The following is a 22,998-nucleotide window of genomic DNA, read 5'->3' as shown; positions in this document are numbered from 1 at the left end:
CAGGAGCATGGGTTGAGCCACTTAATCAGGCAGTGCAGAGCCACATGGATGAAAAGATATGAGGACAGATTCATGCCATGGCACAAAGATGGATGTGGACAACAAAGCAGCCTACTTACTGAACCTCAAGACACAAGATATATGACACACCAGGCAACCTTTTTTTCTTTTGCCGACTACTAGATTGGTGGAGTGTGGGAAAACATAGTGGAAAGGTAGTGAAACTTCTACCGTTGCTGAAAGGCCATGGCCATGAGATTACAACCTACTTTAGAGACACAGGGTGTGTTGGAGATTGGCCTTAGAGCAGGGAGAGTGAAAGAAATCCAGAGAGTTGCATGCTCAGAAGAAAAAAAAAATGGGTAAAAGAACATAGTCTGGAAATCCAGCACAAAGACAGAGCAGAAATATGAGCTCTGCACTGATCTGCCTTGTGAGCCTCTGGCATTTTGTATGAGCCAAGGTCAGTCAAGATCAGTAATTTTCTCACATGCACTGACCACTCTCTGCCTCTCTCGAGACAATCTAACCCCTTTCCTGACTGTTGTACCCACTTCCTAGACACCTGACCAATGTTTTTTTCTGAAATCAAGGGTATAAATAGGGTGTGTCCCTGCTTTGCTGCAGTAACAGCTCTATTTTTCTGGGAAGACTTTACACTAGATGATAGAATAATGCTGTGCTGATTTAATTGCATTCAGTCACAAGAACATTAGTGAGGTCAGGTACTAATGTTGGATGCTAAAATCTGAACCACAAAGGCAAAGGTATTCAAATACAAAGGTATTCAATTGTGCTCCACCACACCGGACACAGTTTCACTGGTACACATTCCAATGAAGGAGGGCTTTACAGCCAATGCTTGGCATTGGGCATGGTGCCCTTAAGCTCATGTGCCTGGATCTAGTCTTTTTTCCCCCAGGTCAATTTTTTTTTGGGCGACCAAACCCACTCCATGTCATTTAACACTGATTACAATTCATTTATTACTTCTACAGGCAGACTGCTTACTATTACTTCTTCCTACCTCCACAGCTTTGGAGCTTTTTCCAATCTAATTTAGGTAACATATGCTACCCCTAACCCTACAATAAAAAAATATAAATCTTTTAATTATTAATTACAACTTTGTGGTTGTTTGAACATACTCCTTATGCCTTTCAAGTTGCTCTAATTTTTTGCCAAATATTCTACATGTACACAAATTTCTATTGGGATGCTTTCATATTTTTTTCTTTCATATCGTTTATCTGGGTGAAACTTGGGTAAGCATTTCACTTGATGATGGTTGGGGGACACATGAGCAGAAGGTGAAATGTGTCTTTTTTTCTCTACCTGCTGGTGCACAATGAGTATTCAAAAATCAGAACACATTTTAGAGGAGGTGAAAAGTCACTACATTTTGGTGGAAGATTACTGTAAAACAAGAATTATGTTACAATATACTGGATTGTGCTTAATAGGATCAGAGACATGAACTAATAAGGTAAAAAAAAGGTTAATTTTGATTTAAAACACACACAATTAGATTGCTCCTTAACTCCTGAAAAATGTTAGATCATGTCCATTTAGATCACTTATGACAGTGGTGTAAATAGAGCACAATGGGATAAAAAGCCTTAGAAAGGATGAGAAAGGGGATGGGCATAATATAGTTAATACCGATACATTAAAAGACGTCTTGATCACTCCAGAGAACACGTCTCCACTGCTCTAGAGTCCAGTGTTGGCGCTTTACACCACTGCATTCGAGGCTTTGCAATGCACTCGTTGATGTAAGGCTTGGATGCAGCAGCTCAGCCATGGAAACCCATTCCATGAAGCTCTCTACGCTGTTCTTGAGCTAATCTGAAGGCCACATGAAGTCTGGAGGTCTGTAGCGATTGACTCTGCAGAAAGTCAGCGACCTCTGCACACTGTGTGTCTCAGCATCCGCTGATCCCGCTCTGTCATTTTATGTGGCCTACCAATTCATGGCTGAGTTGCTGTCGTTCCCAATCTCTTCCACTTTGTTATAATACCATTCACAGTTGACTGTGGTATATTTAGCAGCGAGGAAATTTCATGACAGGACTTGTGGCACAGGTGGCATCCCATCATGCTACCACGCTGGAATTCACTGATCTCCTGAGAGCGACCACTCTTTCACAAATATTTGTAGAAGCAGTTGGCATGCCTAGGTGCATGGTTTTATACACCTGTCGCCATGGAAGTGATTGGAGCATCTGAATTCAATGATTTGGGTGGGTAACTGAATACTTTTGGCAATGCAGTGTAGGTCTTTTGTGCTAAGGCTGAACTGGGAGAACATGGAAGATGGATAAAAAAATTGCATGAAAGTGCATGTAGACTGAAACGATGAAGTGGAAAAAACTTGGTTGTTGTTATTTCAGGCTCAGTAGTACAGCAATGGAATGGCACTGATGATAAAAAAAAAGCAAACAAATCATAATGGCAGTGACACTGCAAAAGCTGGTGAACTGTGAGCGTGCAGGAGTCACGGATTGACAGGTGGTGTGAAAGCCTGCATTCTAGTTTGACTAGACAACGACTGTGTATGTGTGGGTTTTTCAAAAGCTGCGGGTGTTCCCGGGCTGAACAGTGTGTGTTGTAAACACAGAGAATCAGAGATTAGACAACATGTAATGAGCTGGGAGCACTAATCAGCAGCTGGGCCCAGTATCCGCTCCTCTGTATTTACTCCAGTAATCACCTCCCTCTCTGCTTCCTGCACATCCCTACAGCATGATCAACACCTCCTCTCTCTCCCACAGACACATACACAAACACAATCACCAGCCACTGCCCCCTCTAGTGGCACCTCTATTACTCTAACATTCTAATTAGTTTTTACAGGATTTCACACTATAAATTCCCTGGCAGGCCATGGCCTTTGCTGAATGTGCTAAAAGCGGATTTCATTACCATAAGCCTCAGAATAATTCATTTTCCATGAGTTTCAACTCTATACCATATATCCCCAATAACCATCTGTTTTAATGTAAATTCGTCACTGAATTAAGATGCAGCTTACATAGAACAGATTTAACAAAGCCATTAAGGGCTTCACAGATTCTCACTTGCCTGTGAGAAACACCAACTGGATGAGAAAAATGAATGGCAATGCAAAAATATCTATCTAATGACTAGCCGGTAAATGCCCAAAGAGGATGTAGATTATTGAGTTAAATGTGTAATATCCATTCAGGATCCATTCAGGATGCGGTAAGTGCAGAGGCTACTGCAGAACAAATAAATACTGATTAACACTAAATGTCTCCTTTAGACAAGATATACATAAATAACCAAAAAGGCTTTTACTGGCAGTGATATTCAAAGTCAAAGTGACATCGTGAAGCAAGTTGACAGTTAGCGTTTCTTCCCAAGTAGTAAAAGCTGAGCTAAGGACCTTGAGGGCATCTCTTTCATTAGCTTCAAAAGCAATTACTCTCCTCCTTATCAGCTTACGTTTAGCAGCAGATCGTCTTTACTCCAGCCAGCATAAAACTACAGTGACGTGTGGCTCAGAAATGGAAATTCCCTTTGTAATAGAGAAGAAAAGAATATCTAGGAAACCAACAGAAAGCACCTAAATGACAGCACTATGTTCTAACATCTGTTTTTGGTAATTTCCGCTATGCCTGCACAATGTGGACTACAATAATTCCATATTATGTTGTTAGATACTGCAATACACCTTACAATGTATTAAAGCATATTTATGTAACATTTAATCATAATTTATTTGAATTTATAAAATTAATCAAATCATTCATTTACACGCCCACAGAAACTCAAAGTGCTTCTGACATTGGTTAGAATGTTTACAGCAGCCAAACTTTTGAACATTGTTAGAGATTCATTTGTACAATAAAATGCTTCTTTGGTACCTGCCAAAACCACAATAACATTAACATGGAACATATTTTATAACCCTAATTTGACCGACGCCTGCATTTACAACATTTTATAGACACTCTTATCCAGAGCAACTCACAAAAATACTTTGTTATCCACGCACAGAATGTTTTCTAACTAGTTCAATTAGGTTACAGTCCAAAACAGCCTTGAGCTAAGATACAGCCAGAAGCAAGAATCCGTTCTGATACCAAGATAGAAAGATACACAGCGCATAAATAAGTATAAGTGCAAATAAAAGACATTTTAATAAACACAAAATTAATGCTTATTTAAGTGTTTTTCAAAGAGATGGACCATCAGTTGGCATTTGAAGACAGTGAGTGACCCTGCTGTTGGGACAGCAGAAGAAAATACTGGGGATGCACCAACAACTCAACTACAGAGAATCTTCAGTAAAAATTGGGAATGGAAAGAAAGAAAAAAGACGGAAATTCTTCAAAATTAGAGGAAAAAAAAAAAAGACAACCAAAAAACTTTTTGTGGGTCTACAAGTGTCAAAATCTAAGACCTAGATTAGAGACAGTAAAGACAGATGAAATTTTTATTTATAACCCCTCAGATATTAAAAACATATTTTAATAACTTTAGTTAAGTTTTTATTCCTTATTCCACAAAATATGTTGCACACAACAAAATCACAAGGCCTACAGTGTATACTATATACATGTATAGTCTCCAGTGTATAGTCTATATTTACACCAGCCTTCAAATGTTGCTGTAAGTGTTAACCTAATACGGCAATTTTCTTTGCCAGCCTCCGCATCAGCTCAAACTAGCAGAAGCCTCCCTTGTGTTCTATGTTTGTACTGGGTGGATTACTGCCAGGAGTGCAGCTTTGCCTTTAGTGCAGAACTGCAGTCAGTCTCCCTGGTCACTTGCTCTGCAGGCATCCTAATCATTCACGCCACTGTTGTGAATGCTTGTCTTCCCACCACACTAAAGTCTAAAGGAATGAAGAATCCTCACAGAATGGGGTAATTCTGGACAATCAATGTTTGTGCAGCAGCTGTAAGCCTAACTGAACAAAAACAATTCTAATGATAGCTCTGGCTCACAAAAAATTGACAGTCTGGATATTTCCTCTTTTCAATAAGTTAAACATTTTTCTACACTAAATACACAAAATTACTTCTGCTATATTATCTGGCTCATTTCTCCTTTAAATACAGGGCGAAGAAGCCACTTAAAATTGGTTCCATGTTAGGAATGTGGTTTATTTCTCAGTTGGCTGCCTGTCACACTGGTTCTGCAGACTGCAGATGTTTGCTGACAGAACGACTGACGTGGTGAATCAAACATAGCCATAAGAGGATTAGGATGCACTCTCCTTGTCCTTTTATCAGCAGAGTGTCAGGGAATGAAGTCGATGCAGTTGGCTCAGACAATTTTCCCTTTATGACAGAGCCAATCAAAAAGCCTGCCGCTCTTCAGAAGCACACCAGCAGTGACTGGAAAGAGCAGATTACTGATCAGTGAACGGAGATAGGGCCAACATCTACTGCATACTCACAGCAAAGCACCTAACCTCAGTAATAAAAAATTCATTAAAAAAAAAAAAATCAGTATCTAATGCAGTATATATGAAGTGAATTCATGACAAATCATGCGTCGCCATATGAGTTTGTGATATCTGATTAATTAGAATGGCCTAAAGAAAGAAAGAAAGAAAGAAAGAAAGAAAGAAAGAAAGAAAGAAAGAAAGAAAGAAAGAAAGAAAGTGTGGTGCCACATTTAAAAAAAAAAAAAATCAAAACCTATGAATGCAATGATTCAGATTCTGTGCTGCACCAAGTCCAACTAAATATAATTGAAAATATTAAATATAGTCCATTTAAATATACTTGGAATAAGTATAAAAAGAAATAAAACCTTAACCGTTAAATCTAGCTGATTTTAAGTGATCCCTTTGGGATCCCTTATAGCTAGCTAGCTAAAGTGCATTAGCTTGCTATGCTATATTATTTACGCTACTCTGCACCGAGTTTAGTTCCACGGGTGAGAAGCGCTTCTGCATAGCTGTAGTTTTGCTCCTCGTCTTTATCGTTTAACTAAACTCTCTGTCGCTCAATGTCAGCAGGACTCAAATCCGGGGGCTAACGTCTCGAGTTTTATGTCTTCTCGGAGTCTTCGCTGGTTGGGCTGTAGCTGAATGTCCTCTAAATCCAGACAGCCACTGTGTGATTTTAGAAATCTTGAAATAAGAAACTTTAGAAACTTCAAATAAGGCTGTTTCATTCAAAACAGCTCGCTGCACGCTGAGTCCTGCCTGAGCAGCAAGAAACTGAGTAGCGCTGCTAAAGCTAAGCGCTGAAGCTAGACCAGGCAGCGATGCACATGGTAGGATAGTATGGTCTCTGTACAGCCTATTTTACCAAAAAATCACAGTATTAACATTCACAATTCACTAATTTTTTCAAGTAAAGTCAGCATAGGCGGACTCTGATAGCATATACTGACTTTTTAACTTCTCCATTTGCTAGCCTTCGTGTCTACTGTCGTATTGGGGAAGCAGCTGTGACTGTGTGTTTAAAACGGTCTAAAAATCAATTGTGTGTCCAACTGACACGGACGCAGTAACTCTTCTCTGTGAGAGCAGAGTCTCCTTTACTGAGTTTGTTTTATTAGTGTGGCAGCTACACTAGGATTACCTCACAGCAGGTATAGGTCCGATACCTGACACCAGTATTGGTATCGAATCCATGCATAGCTGATATCCACAATATGCTCTGAAAAGCATACTAAGGAAACTGCTCACAGTAGTGATAAATACTGTCATGTTTTCCAGCCCTAGAGTAGGGCCTGACTGATATCAGTTGGCCAAAAAAGTGCTGATATAAAAACTTTATTTATTTATTGGGAAAAAAAAACAAATTCTGTATACTGCTTTAACACAGCTGTTTCAGAACTTTCTGATTAACGGAAATTTGAGAAAGAAATCCTAACATTTGAAGACTTTAATGGTCCCATGATCTTATATCACCATTTAAAGAGGCTGCTAAACTCTCCTATTCCCTTACCCTATTCTCTCCTACAACTCTACAGCACCACAGGCTGAACTGATAACTCTGAACGCAAAGCTCCATCATGTTAAAAATAAAAACATTTAAAACTGCATTTGAAATTAACCTCTCTCTTTAGACATACGTTATGAACATGTTATGTCACAAAAATAAAGAGAACTGATTGGGGGAAAAAAGGATAAGAAAACAGAACACAACAAAACCACTAAGAATGCTGAAAGGCTCCATCCCTGACACTTCACCATTTATTATCATTTATTAGGCTCATTTAACTTTGCGAGAAATTTGACAACTGAGTGATATTTCAGTAAAGCACTATTTAACTAAACTGCTGAAGTCTGCTTCATGCTTTAATCATAAATTACATCAACCAATATTATCAGTTGTTGAAATTGTTAGCTCCTTAGAATCCATGACAGAATTTTCATGTTAAATCTGTCCTACATGGGTGCTGCAAAAATTGCACACTACAAGCTGATTTAAAAGCTTTTGTAAAACTTTGTAAAACTTTTGTTTCTCATGAGAAAACCTCCTTTTCTACAACAAAGTCAGTATGCACTGTATTTAACAGAGAAAAATGGAACACCTGCTTGGAAATTTCAGTCTAGGCTCCAGTGAGTGTTTTACCAAAATGGGGGGGGGGGGGGGTCATTGAAAAATATAAAAAGACAGATGTTCTTTTGTGTTGTATAAACAATTTTTATATAGAACTCGCAGTTGTGTTTGCCTGCACAAGGATTTCTATAGCAGACGCTTTGTTGTTATCTGGGGTATGTAAATGCTTTCATGCACTTTGAGCATCAGTGGATTTGAAAACCTAAAGCGCTCTCTGCACATCTTTGCTTTTTAGAATGCACGCTTGAGAAGCCTGCTGACGCACATGATCCCTCCACAACTCTGAGCAGACTAGTTTAAACTGTGCCAATGAGTAGCTCTGGAGTTCAGACATAAAAGAAGCTCACTGTTTACACTGAACTTTTCAGCAGCCTGGGAGCTCTTGACTGAGGCTGTACGGCAGGCAGGGGCGCTTTAATCTCCTAATGTAACTGTTGAATCTGGTCCACTAAATCTTGCTGACATGCCTGCTCACTTCAACTCTCGTCTCTTGCTCTCTCTGCATTCTTTTAGCATCCTCATTAACTGAAGCAGCAGCAGCTGCTGCCAGGGCTCTGGGCAAAGACACAAGCCAGTCTCAGACTCACTCCCTCTCTCTCTCTTGGCAGAGCTACAGAAAGCAGCCTGGGCAAAGAGCAGTAGATATTTTGGGACTTGTTTGATTTTCTTGCTGCTGTTGTTTATTCCACCAACAAACATTACAAGGCAAAAAAAAAATGGAACAATCTATCTCTACATGCACACCGTTTCCTTGCTGCAAGTCAGCTGGAGACCAATTACTGTAAACAGTTTTCCTTGTTTCTTTTTTAATTGCTTTATGATACATTAAATTGGGTGTTTGTTAAATTCCGTTTTATGGAGTTATCTTGTTTGCACAGGTTTAATGATGCATCATGCCGTTTCCTCGAGTCATAAACTCGATTTGTGGGAAAGCCTTGATCATTTTGCTGGTCAGTCACTTTTAAGCAAATTACCTCTCACTCATATTTATTTACACAGAAAGTGAGCTAACAAAATCCAAATATTAAACCTCAGCATCAGCTGCCTCTAATCTGACAGAGAGGAAGAAAAAGTGTAAGATTGTAAGAGTCTGCACATTAGCTCACATTCACTCACCCAGTCTCCACTGGAGTCTGCAGAACGATGTCCCCTGTAGTTGAGGGTCTCGGAGCTGGTTTGGTCAGTCTGATGGGTTGTGGGGATGCTGGCCTAGAGCTACTGCTCTTCCTTTGGGTTCCTGAGATAGCAACAGGAGAGGACTGCTTGTTTCAACAATGCTGCCACCTTCTGGACAACATGAGCAAATCAACCACAAAGAGAAATTATATTAAACTATACAAAAAAAAGCAAGAAAAAATATATATTTACACACACACACACACACACACACACACACACACACACACTATATATGTAAGACTCTCTTCTTTAAAAGTAGAAAAAGCAGAGATTTAAATCCTTCCTCTTTTTTCAAAACTTCTCCTTCTCAGGCTTGTTCATGTCTCATATTTTTAGATAAAAAGTACCTCATGGACCTGGCTTGTAAATTGGGCTTGAGCTGATTGACAATAGCGTTGTGAATTGCCGATAGCACCTATTGTGATGGCCAACAAGCTGGACAATTTAAATGTCCCAGAGGCACTAAAATTAATTATATTAAATAATGTAATCTGAAGATAATGCAGACCTACATATTGTCTGCATGCAGTAAACCTGAGCAAAATGGTCTATAAAACTTACATAAAAACAATATTAACAAAAAAAACTAACTTTTATTTAAAGTACAATGGCAATGAAAAAAAAAAAAAAACTCTCATCATGAAATAAATCTTTTCCTAAAATCCATGTGTGCCACAATTGTTGGACCTGCTAGAAATTCTTATGAGTGAAATCTATCTAAAATATATATTCCCTTTTTATTTTAGGTTTTAAAATGGACCTGAGCAATCAGAAACACTTAAATGTCAGCCAAGGCTTCCTGTTTCATTAAAGTATAAAATATTCCCTTAGTCATCCATCACTATGAGACAGACCACAGAATACAGCCTCAATGTCAGACAAAAGGTTGTTGAGCTGCACAAATCAGGAAGTAGTTAAAGGAAAACAGCTTAAAAGCGATCAATTTCATTATAAGGACAATGATTAAGAAGTTAAAGGAAATGCAGGTGTTAAGAATCTGCCAGGATGTGGATATATGTCTACACTGCCCCCACACATTGTGAGTAGGACGGTTTAAGAATCTCCAAGAATCTCCAAGGATCTCCACAGCTGGGGAATTACAATCTGAACTACAATCTGACACCAGCTACATACCCCCACGTTGTTGGGGAGGGTTACTAGAAGAAAGCTTCTGCAATTAAGAACCAACAAACTCAGTTGCTTACTATTTGCCAGTTGTTGCTGGTACTTTCAGTGGGACCATGTTTTATGAGCAGATGTGACCAAAATAGAACTTGTACAACTTTGGAGTAGACACAAAAAATCCCCACTGTGAAGTACGGTGGTAGATCTGTTTTCTCTTGGACAACTTGATTGGACACATGGTATCATGGAGTCTGTCAAGTACCAGCAGATACTAAATTTAAACCTGTCTGCCTTAGACAGGAAGCCTAAAACTAGCTTTGGTTGGATCTTCCAGCAGGACAATGATCCAAAGCATGTCTGAAAATCAACACAAAAACTGATTACTGATCACTGATCACAGAGGTTTTGCCATGCTCACCCCAGTACCCTGACCTAAACCATAGAAACTCTGAGGGATGACCTGAAGAAAGACTTCATAAGCATGGACTTCAGAATCTGAAGGATCTGGAGAGATTCGGTATTGAGGACCTCAGGTGAGTAGGGGGTTCAATAATTACACACAAAGATTACACATAGATTTAAAAAATAAAGTACTTCAAGACAACATTTAGTTTTTTTTCCTTTCAATCATTTTTTTTTCAATTATTGTACCTGTATTTTTGTTGATATTTTGAAAGACGAAAAGGATAAGCAATAAAGAATGGTTTTTATAACCTGTTTTGCTCATGTTAGGCAGGAGCGAGATTTTGTAGGAAGGAACTGTAACGCAGTCCTAATATGTTGTCTATGATTACATCCTGCATAGACTGCCAAATCTTTACAAAGAGATACAGTGCTGGAAGAAGAAAACAAAAAGAAGGTAACTTTCTAAACAATCTCAACCAAGATTACTAATTAGGCCAGCACTCCTTCATGTACTTATAGGTTTGCACTTTTCATGTTCATGTTTTGTACTTACTAGTGTCCCTTTCCCACAGCAGCGGGTCAGAGTAAGAGATCATGGCAAAACGTCGCCTCACTTCCTCTTGGTCTTTCTAAACAAGGAAAAAGGCATTACATGATAAAAATACACATCTAGAACTGAGCTGTTTCAGCAGTTCACCTTAATTAACAGTAAATGAAAATAGTACATACTCTCAGCACTGTGTGGGGGTGATAAATGGCTATATAATTCCTCAAACGAATCGCTACTATATGGTAATTGAACAGATTCAAGCAACGTAAGAGCAACAGTAGCAACTTCATCTACGACTACCGACAGCAAGCAAAAGGTTACAAGAGCAGTAGTGTAACTCTGCCGAGGCATGCTTGGCCAGTACCTACACTGATCTACTATGTGAGAAACTGTCTGCTGCATTTAAGCAGTAAAATTAATATATGAAAGCAGGAATGAATGAAGGAACAAATGACTATTGTAAGAAGGGAGGCAGATCAGTGAGCTGACCTCCATCTCCTCCATGCGTAGCAGCATACTCTCCAGTGTGGGCTCCTGCAACAGTCTGTTTGCCTGGGCTTCAGCACCCCGCTCCCTTTCCAATGCCCACACTGCTGCAGCTGTGCCCTCCAGTACATCCTCCAGAATGGCCTCACTTAAGAGATCCGCATTCACTGAACTCTGAGCACACATAAACCCACAAACAAGTACAGTAAGACAGCAGTGCACAGGTTTTCACTCAAGGCAAACAAAATGATGGGATTAAGGTCCAGTGAGTCTTCTTTAAGTGTGGTCATTTTCTTAAAATGTCTTCTTGAAGTCCTTAAAAACTATTTTAAAGGGCAGTGTAGAAAAGATAGAGACTGTAGAAGGGTTGGCCCATACCTTATCAGCAGCCTGTTCCAACAGTTGTTGTTTAAAAGATGAACTCTTTTTGTTCTGTACCTCACCCACCTGCTAGAGAGAGAAAGAACCCACTAATACTCCACACTACAAAACACCAGAATTTAAAACATGCCCAAGAAATTCTACTAAGTCACAAATAAAAATCATATGGATTTACATGGTCCTCACAGTGGAGTTATAGTACAGGCAAGTTGAGTTTGTTATTTTTGACATGATTGCAAAATGATCATTCATCCAAATATGGATTTTGAGCAAAGATAAACATCGAAGTATGTTTTTCTAAGCATACTGTGGATAGCATCAGCACTTAAAGGACACTGTATGTCACTGTATGTCTGATTATAAACGAGCATAATTAGTTCTGTTTAACTGGATTTAGTACAGTGCAGTGTGTGAAATGTTGAATATACACATTGTTTTTGATAGTATTTTTAAATGCAGCAGTACTATGGCTTTTTTTCTGTTCCAACTCATCAAACCAAAACCAACTGAAAAAACTAAATATTTTGATGCAGTCCTACATCATGAAAATGTCATATGGCCTACACTGAAATAAAAACTAAAAGCCTGATATTAAATGACTTTGCTAGAGATAAAATTACAGCATGCTGGAATTTCTACAGATACTGCCAGTTACCTGCACTGAATCTAGTAGAGGCTGAAGTCTTTCTCTAGCTGCCTGCTCTGCTCTCTCAGCCCACTCAGTTGGAGAATCCACCTCTGTCCTGTTTCACAAACACAAATATATGCATTTAAACCAAGAACCAGCAACTACAACAATACACTTCAGTTCTATTCAGACAGGATTAGATTTACATGGGGAGGAGAGTAAAGTAATTATTACCACATGTGTAATGTTTATGACTGATGCACACATGATAAGAAATCTTGTTATACATTACACAGACAGTATAGGACAATTAATGCTCACAGGTGGAAAACATATCCAAACATTTAATTTAAAGCTGGGCTGTGTAATACTTATTTGATAACAGTGAAAGAAGTAGTTTTACTGAATCAGGATAAAAGACCAACAAATTATAGTGTCCATGTGTTGCTGCAAGTCAACCTGTAAAGACTGAAATAATCACCTAAAATTTAGAGGTATCAGGTCAGAGTATTTTGGACCAGTTTATTCATAGTCACATGCACAGGCTTAGAAAGAACATCCAAAAACTAAACAGTGTTTAGGTCTCAAATGCAAATCAACATTACACTGATGAAGATATGATGACTGAAGAAGATTACTCACTTACATTCTCATCCTTCACCATGTTTTGACTTCTCTTTAAATACTCTTTCAACACTGGCAATCATCGGATTCTACAAAGATGTCTTAAGTGAATGCAGTGTGTGAGCAGCATTGTCATTTGCTGGGGAACTGGCAGCCAACAATCAACACTGCAGCATAAACCTCTTTTCTGTATCTTTAATTATTTTACTGTTCTGAGTCATACACTTACGGTAGAATGGATTTATTTCTTTGGCACATTTTATAAAAGGTAAAAGCCATTGCAATCTTTTCTGGCTCAGAAGTACTGACATGTCAGATTTGGGCAGTACTTCAATAACTGAGAAACATCAGTAATAAATGACATTATCCCACCTCTTAACGTAAAACTAATCCCATCCAAATAGTACTTCTAATTCTTGCCATTTACAGCTCTCACACAAAGTGAGTGGTGCCATTGTACCTGAGTCTGTTAATACGCTCTGTTTCCTGTTTGCTGAGCTGATTCAGCTCTCTCAGTCTGTCTTCTGTTATCCTATCCAGCCAGGCTTGCCTGCATTGCACACGCATACACAGAAACACACACTCTTTACAGCTAGGCCTGAGGCCAACATGTATACATATGTACTTCACATTTACTCTGTATCATAACATTGCCAGTGTCATTAACGGTCTGCTATGTAATATCTAATAACTGATGGTCTAATTAAATAAAATCCTGTACTCAAGCACAAGATTTAAAATGAAAGGACTATAAAAATACAATGCAGAACGGCTTGTTTATAATGAAGGCATTTACATCTGTGATACATCTGGAATCATAGCCTTTTGTACACAGTGTGCTCATGCATGTGTAATTGGGCACTTTTGATGCTCAGTTGTGTCACGGCCAGCTGTGTGTGGCTGCATCATTAGTTTATGCACAAGAGAGCTAACAAAAGGTCCAGAGTTTGTTCCAGATATGACACCTACATCTGGTGTCTGCTGCTCCTGTTCCTTCACATTAGGACCAAAGTGGTGTCAATAATTCAATCAGATACACAAAATTAAAATTTAAGTCTGTCAAACCAAATGTTTGATACATTATTAAACAGCAAGAGTGCTGTTGGGAGTTTAACAAAAAACAAACAACCTGGTGGTTTGCAGTGAAAGATTCAAGAATCATGTAGAAAAACTGTTGACCAAATTAACAGTGCAGTGATTATCAACCCACTTCTTCTACCATATGAAAGTGTGTTATGCTTCACAAAATTTGATTCAAATTTTTTGTATTTAATTCAATATAATACAGTGGTGTCTTGATTTGATACATTTTTATACATTTGCAGCATAAATAAGGAGTGACTAACATATTAACATTAGGTACATTTTCAGTATACTAGCATTCAACATTCAAAAATTGCACTTTATAGTATCCCAATCTAACACTTGAGCCACAAGCTATGTTAGCCCTAAGCTAATAGCTAGTCATGATACAATGATGCAATGCAATTTGATACAGTACAATGCATGGTACTGTCACATCCCAACTAATTAGCCATACCTGCTCCAACTTTTTACCAGCTAGATGGTGTATTCTTTTGGTTAGAGTTTAACCCTGCAGTACAGCATTCCATAAAACATCCCAGAGGTTTGTGGCCACTGATATAGGATTTAGGCATAAATGTGTCAGACTACCATTAAAAGCACAACCTCAGCCTGCAACAAAATGCAAATCACTCGTATAACTGCAGCATAATTATTGCAGCTGAATGAGGCCCTGAAATACTTTATAATTATATAGATTTAGAGCTGGAACAGCCATAAATTGACTCAGACTGAAATAAATGAATGGGCACATTTTAGCAGGCATCTACAAGTAATTTATCGCAAGAACTAATTTCTAATTGGAATCAAGAGTGTAGCCAGATCAACCACATCAACCACAGATTTAAATGAATAAATGACAAAGTAATTCAATGCATATTTCCCACAGGAACAATCAGTCTAATTAGTTTTTTTTTTTTTTTTACTTGCCCTCTGCAAAGGTACAAATACATTACCAATCAATCGGTGCTCAACTGACAGCAGGATAATGAAATCAGAATAGTAGCACAACTTATAGCTACTATTACATTGCTACACACTGCAATTCTTATATGCCTTATAATATTAAGAACATTTCAGCGAGTGTAACATCATGAAAGATTGGCTGGTATTGTATTGACCAAAATGACCAAAAAGTTTGATCACACAAATGCCCTAAGTAATCCTAACACCCACAAGAAAAATCCTGCGACATGCCTGATGTTAGTCAAAGGACTCCTTTGCATATGGCAGCCTTCTCTGATACCGTATTGCCATGGTCAATATTGCAGTAGTGATTAACAAAAATTACTTATGATCATTAGTGTTGATGAAAGCACAAACATGAGGGCTTTAATTAATATATATATATATATATATATATATATATATATATATATATATATATATATATATATATATATATATATATATATATATTCTTCTTAATTACTATGTTACACGTTCCAGTTTTGCATACAAATGCAACATGATCATCATGTCTAAAACATGTCAGGATGCATGTGTAGAGATGGTATTTGCCCCAAGACCCACCAAATATATAAAGTGAAATAAGACAAACTTGTCAAAAGGTTTCCAAGTTCTTCATTCATCTTTTAGCATTAATCCATTCAGCTCTTATCTTCATCTAGTTAGACATTATATGTCTTATTTAAATCTATTCTGATCTATGTGTGAGATTACCACAACAGCACTGTGTGCTGATCACTGATGCTGTCAGCATAAAAATCACTGGAGCTTGACCAGGAAATAATCAGTCACAAGGGACAAATGGGAGTATTTGCTCATGTATCTAGTATAGACCCATCGATATAGGAATTCTGGACTGATATATAATACTTCTCATGCATATATCTGCTGATGCTGATATATTAACCTTTACAAGATGGACAAATTAAAACTAGTTCCACCTGGATTACCACTAACAGATATATGTAGCACTTATTTGTAGACGGTAACGAATGCAGTAAAATGCAGACACTTTAGCACAGTAGCCCAACATCACAAAAGCACTTTTCTCTTCCAGAGTACAATGAATACCTCACCAAATACTGGATTGAAATATTGGTCAACTCTGCACAGCTTTCTGTTTAATATGATTCCAATATCATTGTGCATCCCTAGTTTCTAGTGGCATGTAGCTTGTGATAAGCAGCAAAAACAGGCTTTGAGCCCAGAGACTGTGATTCCCTTGTGTTGTTATTCACATGACACTCGGCAACTTAAGATTGTGTGTGTCTGACAATGCTTGCCGTGCACAGCAACTGTCTGAAGACCACTGTTCTAAACACTAGCCATGCCATCAGAGTATCTACGCAAACTTAGTCTGACCTGAGGGCCTCATTGTGGGCTTGTCGCATGGATTTCGCAGCTACACCCTGCGCCTGGCTTTGGGGCTGCACAGCTGTGGGCTCTAAAGAGCTCTTTGCTGGAGAGAAGAGACACCTTGGCTCTGGCCTGCTGGATACAGTTCTGCTAAACACACACACACACACAGCAGTCCACAAAAGCAGGATTTCTCAGCTTGCCATATAACTTCAGCCTAAAGTTAAGGATTATTCAATAGGAATGTCCCTCAGCTCAGCACTGTCATGGTGTGCAAGTTATGCAACACTAAACTTGTCTACACAAACACGTGTATTGCCAAGTGCTTAAAGTTAAACTGCAGAGGGAAAATGATACATTATTATATGGTGATATCAGCCATTATTACTACCATCAGTTAAACAAATATCTGCTCATTAACTCTTATAGGTACCCACATTTCAAAAGTGATAAGACACATCCCTAAAAAGGAGAAAGATGGTGATGTGTGGTCTTGCACTGACCGTTGTTTAGTAGGGGAATGAGGAGAACTGGGAATCCAGGGAACAGAAGCCTCTTTCTGTGGTAATTGACTTTCTCTAAGCCTGGACGAAACAGTGGGCTGCTGGAAGCCAGCATCTCGAACATGAGTGCCCTGCTTTTGGGATAAAAAGATCAGTCTCTGCTTTAAGCACGTCTAGACAGTGCATGATGCTCCAGTCCTTTTATCTCTCTCCTGAAATTTACTTAATAGTATTTCAATTAATAAGGGCTGATTTCTCATTATCTAATACATTTTGATGATGATCTCTGTTACTAATATTGTCTTACTTAAGCTGATAACCAGCATTTCTCTTCTAAACGATTAAAGGACTAGAGTAAAAGAGCTTTAGTGAAGTTGAGTAGCAGTCTTACCTTGCTCTTGTCTTGATAGGATACACCAGTGGCTGCGTTGGGGATGTGTAGCTCAGGCTTGCTCTTACTCTCCTGTTCTCTTTGTTCCCTTTGCTGCATCAGGCTCTGGATACCAGTCTTCAAAACTTCACTGCGTTCCTGGTCCAAGAACTGGGCTGCTCTCTGGGGCCGCCCTGCCACTCTTTTGGCTAACCATACAAGCCAAAACAACCTAAGATCAGTCCTTTTCACTTTACTAAAACTGGCTTCCCCATATGAAGACTAACAGGTTGCCAGATCAAACAGGAACAAGCTCTTTAACTAATTAGAGGTTCTTAAAGAGATCACAGCTCACCGTTTAAGGTCTTCTTTGGAGGTACAGACTTCCTTGACCCTTGATGAGCTTTTGCAGCCAGAGCCCGAGGAACACGAGGAGGGGACATGCTATGAGCTCTGGTTTTGAGCGACCTCTGCCTGGCAGGGGATGTACTCCGCATTCGTGGCCCCCTCTCCTCAGGACCTTTTTGCTTACTCAGAGCTGTGTCCAGGATCTAAGTGTTAAAAGTAAGAAAAGGCAAGAAAATAGCAGCCTTCTTTTTCTTGTTGTTTTTTTTTTTTTTTAACTCTCTCTATAAACAAAACAAAATAAAAAACCTTCGTCTTCACCCTGATCTCATCTGGTGGTCTGTTGTGTCCTCTGGGGGCAAAACAAGGAACAAACGATGCCCACAGGTCTATATAACTAAAAATAATCATTGTTCAATAATCAATTAACCTATTGAGTGTTGCTCAATTAATCAACTAATTTAAATGTTATGACTCCCCTTTGCTGCCACTATTATTCAAGTTCCACCTGACATGCAAGTTTTTCTTTTATGGTGCAAAGAATCAACAGAAGCCACATCACATCAAAACCTCCTGTAGTGTTATCTGTTAGAATGACAGCAAGCACCATATAAACTTTATGGAGCATTATGAAGTGCATATGTTTTTAATTTAGCAGGGAGTCAACGATGTCAACATGAATTGTTATTTTTTTCACGACTTTGTCAATGAAATGTTGCAGCCCTACATAACAGTTAACCAATCACCATCAAACCAGCTAAAGGGACAAACATCTTAATCTTACAGGGTTTGATTTTCAAAAAACAGCAATGCGCATTAACATCTGCCATTACCTCTAACTTCTGCAGGATGTCCAAAGTGGTCTCAGGTACAGCTGAGCCCTGGCCCACCTCCATCTTGGCAGAGCAGAGAGAGAGCTGCCGGATGAGCTGACCCAGCTCTTTGCACTGGGCAGGCAATCTGCTCTCTGTAGGGTCTGACAGCTGGTTGATGAACACCTGCATGGCTCGGACAGCACCTCGATGAGCTGCTGCCAGCCGATCCACTGCCATCGACTGAGAGGACACCAATAAAACAAGCCAATCCACACGGCATGTGACGTTTACATCACTTCTGTTGCACATCAAAGGTTAAAGACAGAACTTACTCTTCTTAATGCTGAATATTACAGATGTGGCAAGTGGCTCACAGTGTCACACAACTGTGCACAAACAGATCTGAACTGAGATAATTGGTTTCCCCATAAAGCATACAATTCAAACAAATTTTGTTTTAAAAATTGTGAGTTTCATAAATTCAATTGAATTGAACAGAATTGTGGTGGGGTCAGTGTATCATGTTACCCATATTTATGACATTTTTATTGAAAGAAAAAAATAATAACACACCACACCAGACTAGATGTGTAATATATCAAACATTGTATTTTCAGCAAGCTTTGAGGTGATTTTAGATCTGTTATTCAAAAAAATGCATCATCAGAGGTACAATAGTATTCTCGTCTGTGCAACTACTACCATATAGCACTTACCTTTTTGGTGTGCCTTGTACTCTGAGAACGCAGCTTGTCTATATCCTCCTGAATTTCTTTCACCTGTATGTGAATTAAAATAAATATACAGCTGTAAGCGAAAGTCTGAACACCTTAGTACCAAAGTATGCCTTTTTAAAGTGTAAATAAGTTAAGGCACCATCTAGAGAAAGAATATGGCACTGACATAATGGAAAAAACTAAATATAAAAAATGCCATAACTTTTGCACAGACCATATTTTATGTTTTTTTTCCCAATGTGCTACATTCAGCTGATTAACAGTAACTGTGTATTAAAATGTGAAGAAGTGTGTAACTTCAATTATTTACTTGCAAAGCTTATAAAACCATATTGTGCTTCTCATCAATCTGTTATTGAAAACATTACTTTAAAGCACTAAAACAATCCATCACAATACAATACATACTACCACAATAGAGAAGGATATTTTTTCTCAGGTTTGTGAACTGGATGAAAGGGATGAAATGCACTCAATGTGCCTTTTAAGGTGGAACAGGATAATTCGCTCACCGCCAATCAGCTACTTGCTACAACATGAAATACAGTGACAATGAAATATTTTTTATACAAGTTCTTGTTAAGGTTTCCATAATTGGTCCAAATCTGTCTTTTTAGGATACACACAGTTCAGTGTTCTAGAAGAACCCATAACATCATGCTCTACTCAGAACAGTGTGCCCACCCCTAAGCTGGATGCTTCACTGAAAAAACCTCAATGCAATTTGACCTGAACTGATAAGAAGGTAAGACTCCATGTAAAGACCTGCTGCTGTAACACATAGATGATCCGTGCAGAACGGGCAGCCTGCTCCTGCCGACGGATTTCCATCCTCCGTTTCTCATCTGGCTCCACAGTTTCTTCCATTTGCCCTACAGAACAACAGCACGCTCATGCAGTCATAGAGCATCTTATTTTGTAACCAGTCTGATTCTTTAGAATGAGAATAAAGAGAGCTGATATCTGGCTGTACCTTTATTTGCCAACTGCTCTATCCTTTGGATGTACATGGCCAGCTCCTTCTGCAGCTTGTGGATCTCCCTGCTGAGCTGTGGAACACCTCTGCTGTCTTTTAAGCCAGGATCCCTGGTAGGAGGAGACTGACCTTCAGGCACAGTGGTCAAAGAAAGCTTCTGAGGAGTGTACACAAGCACCTGTGAGCAGGACTTTGTCTGCCTCTTTGGACTGCTTGTCCTCTGCTTTCCTTTAGGAGAAGAGTCATTCTAAATTTGGATCAAAAATAAGAAAGTATTAACATTTCTTTGCCAATATTGCTATTTGATGATGAAATACTGATTTACATGTTTTGACTCACTAGCACAAGCCAGTTGGCTGTGTTATTCTGGATTTCTGGACTTGGAGACCTCTCCACAGATAAATGACTATTTATGGCCTCTTGCCGCTTTCTGTGCAAGTCTCTCTTAGCTAGTCTCACAGCAGCCTGCAGTCTGTCCTGTGAGAGTACTGAAAGGCGTAAGGAGCTGCTACAGCTCTCTCCATCATCCTGCCTCTCTCTTTGAGGTACAAGCTTCTCGATCACAATAGGAGCCGGAGGTCCCACTCGGGTGGCCCGGTTGAGTACACTGCTTGGCATGGCTAGATTAAACAAAAGCTGTGGACAGAAGACAAAGAAAGGGAAGGGAAACGAAGGGGAGAGAGTTGCCAAATTTTAAAGGGCTGAAGAACTGACAGGTGGAGTGCAGCACAGTTTGATGTTTTCCATCCTTTAACATAGCAGCTTATATGGCAATAAGCCATCCAATGGAGTTGAATCAGAATTGTCTGAGCAGGACAATCACTATTCCTGAGTTAGACACTGAACAAAAAAAATAGATTTAGTCACATACAAACCTAAACCTTTTCACTACTAGGGCCTACTACTTAATAACAAACCATTTTGTTTCAAAAATGTTCTTTGTTTAGATTATAAATATTTATTTATTTATATTGTAATATTTATATTATTTTTAGTGAGCTATCAGCGATCAGCGATCAACCTCACCTGTGTTTGAGGTCCAGAGCTCCGGCTCACCCTGTGTTTGGTAACCCAGTCACCGCTGTTCACGTACTTACTCAGTTCAGCAGCCGGCATAGGAGATCCTTTCTGACTGTCTCTCATCATCGATAACTACATTCTTCTCTACTAACGTTAGCTTTTCATATGCACTTTCAAATCAGCCTGCGAAGCATCAAGCGCAGCTGACGAGGGCTAGTTGCCTACCTATCCTACAGTCTCCATTTGTCAAAAATAAAGTTACGTTATCTACGCTATCTAGTTTTCTCCATATAATAAGCCACACACATTCTGCTATGCTAACGATAATTAGGTAAACAAACCGATTGCAAGCGTGAAAATCTATGCCAAGCGCGCATTTAGCTTAATAAAAACAAGAGGTTTTATGTGTCCCTGCCCTACCAGTCAGATAGTTCCTACTGGCCGGTAGATGTGAAGCTAAAAAGCAGATTCATTTACGAAGAAAGTTTCTAACAGTTTAAAACAGCGCCATGACAACAAGAGTCCTTCTTCCTCTTGGCTGCTTCAGTCAGCTGGTAATTATGATACCGCCACCTATCGTTCCCTGCGTGTGGTCACGGAATTCTCGGTGATGTTTACGAGGCACAGCGTGGAGCAAGTGAGGTGAGCTATAATGTAATGTGCAATCATGTACAATCAAGATTTTTGGACGTTTTTGATGTGTTCATTCCTGCTGGGGTAGGATATACTTTTTATTGTACGTATTTATTTAAAAAATACTACTGCATCGTATATAAGAATAAGCAGTGGCAAACATAGCGTCCGGCTCCAAAAGTGCTGCTTTATTTAGCATGCGGTAGAAAATGATGTGCCCTCCTAATGGGGGAGGTCACCAAAAGTCATCTGTCTTAATGGACTCCCCATAACACACAGAATACAAGCACACACCACTAATCCAACAAACAATCAACAACAACCACAACACAAACAGTCCATTTTGCAGGGGGGCGGGGTTACGGCACAGACTTTGCATACCGCATCCCTGGAGTCCCTCTCTGAACAAAGCATGGGAGCCACCACAGTATATAAAGACTGTTAAAAAACTAAATGAAAATGAGTGGAGAAACGCTGCTTTCCGACGGATATAATTAAGCAATTAACGTATTACGATGCCCTGTGTGTGGGATATATATAGAAATGCTGAGCAGGAATTTCAGTCACAAAGAATGCTAAACTAGTGTTTCATCAGGGGCTGTAGCTAAAGTGGCACCTGCATTTAGATTAATAGGTCAAAAATCAGTAAATAAGGTTGGACATTTTGGTAGCAAGTGCACATTCAATTATTGCGATGCTCATGCATTTGTATATTCCCCAGATGACTTACATGGCTGACCGTCAGACTGTCCATCCAAGAACTGTCCGTCCACAGTTACACAGGATATTATGCAAGGGCTGTGGTGCATAAACTCCTCAGTGCAAAGACAAATATACACACATTTGAGAGGGGCAAAAACCATAAGTCCTGGTGTACAGAAACTACAAAAAGTGATGTAGTCAGATGAGTCGTGCTTCACCCTGTTCTCCACAAGTGGGAGAGTGCATATGTGGCATTGAGCATGGGAACGGTACAGGCCAGTACAAAGCTGACTTTGTGTTGGATCTTCCTTTAATTTGTCACTCATTTGTATTTCTGAAAAAGGGCTCTTTTGGGAATCGAACTAGTTCAAAATCAAAATGTTTTAGATGTAATATTTTAATGGTATTAAACATATTTAAATTTAAATGTATCACTTTCTGTACATGAATGCATTTTTGTTTTTGGTGTTATTACCAGTCAGCAGTTCAATTTCCCAAAATATAGCTCTCTTGGGGATCAAGTCTTATGATACTTCTGTAGTACTGCACTATCTA

At 39.1% G+C, this 22,998-nt stretch overlaps 1 protein-coding gene across 6 annotated transcripts in view; it reads right to left on the bottom strand.

The window, feature by feature from the left end:
* kiaa0753 (KIAA0753 ortholog) overlaps window positions 1–21,634 on the bottom strand; it is a 30,028-nt gene extending 8,394 nt beyond the window's left edge. The window contains exons 1-16 of one of the 6 annotated variants that reach the window (XM_017694930.2): window positions 21,115–21,634; window positions 20,428–20,724; window positions 20,086–20,335; window positions 19,878–19,984; window positions 19,092–19,154; window positions 18,394–18,615; window positions 17,571–17,766; window positions 17,237–17,424; window positions 16,846–16,979; window positions 16,349–16,492; window positions 13,395–13,484; window positions 12,338–12,425; window positions 11,680–11,751; window positions 11,305–11,475; window positions 10,819–10,894; window positions 8,673–8,793 (exon numbers count right to left, since the gene is read on the bottom strand). In XM_017694930.2, the coding sequence (XP_017550419.1) occupies window positions 8,673–8,793; window positions 10,819–10,894; window positions 11,305–11,475; window positions 11,680–11,751; window positions 12,338–12,425; window positions 13,395–13,484; window positions 16,349–16,492; window positions 16,846–16,979; window positions 17,237–17,424; window positions 17,571–17,766; window positions 18,394–18,615; window positions 19,092–19,154; window positions 19,878–19,984; window positions 20,086–20,335; window positions 20,428–20,724; window positions 21,115–21,234 (2,339 nt within the window). In that variant the 5' untranslated portion in view covers window positions 21,235–21,634. The remainder of the gene's footprint in view (window positions 1–8,672; window positions 8,794–10,818; window positions 10,895–11,304; window positions 11,476–11,679; window positions 11,752–12,337; window positions 12,426–13,394; window positions 13,485–16,348; window positions 16,493–16,845; window positions 16,980–17,236; window positions 17,425–17,570; window positions 17,767–18,393; window positions 18,616–19,091; window positions 19,155–19,877; window positions 19,985–20,085; window positions 20,336–20,427; window positions 20,725–21,114) is intronic. The other 5 variants (XM_017694933.2, XM_017694931.2, XM_017694932.2 and 2 more) reach the window with 5 other exon arrangements.
* Between the last annotated feature and the right edge of the window lie 1,364 nt (window positions 21,635–22,998).

This window comes from Pygocentrus nattereri, chromosome 17, assembly GCF_015220715.1.
Source record: "Pygocentrus nattereri isolate fPygNat1 chromosome 17, fPygNat1.pri, whole genome shotgun sequence".
Taxonomy (NCBI): domain Eukaryota; kingdom Metazoa; phylum Chordata; class Actinopteri; order Characiformes; family Serrasalmidae; genus Pygocentrus; species Pygocentrus nattereri.
This window is presented reverse-complemented; position numbering and strand designations above follow the sequence as displayed.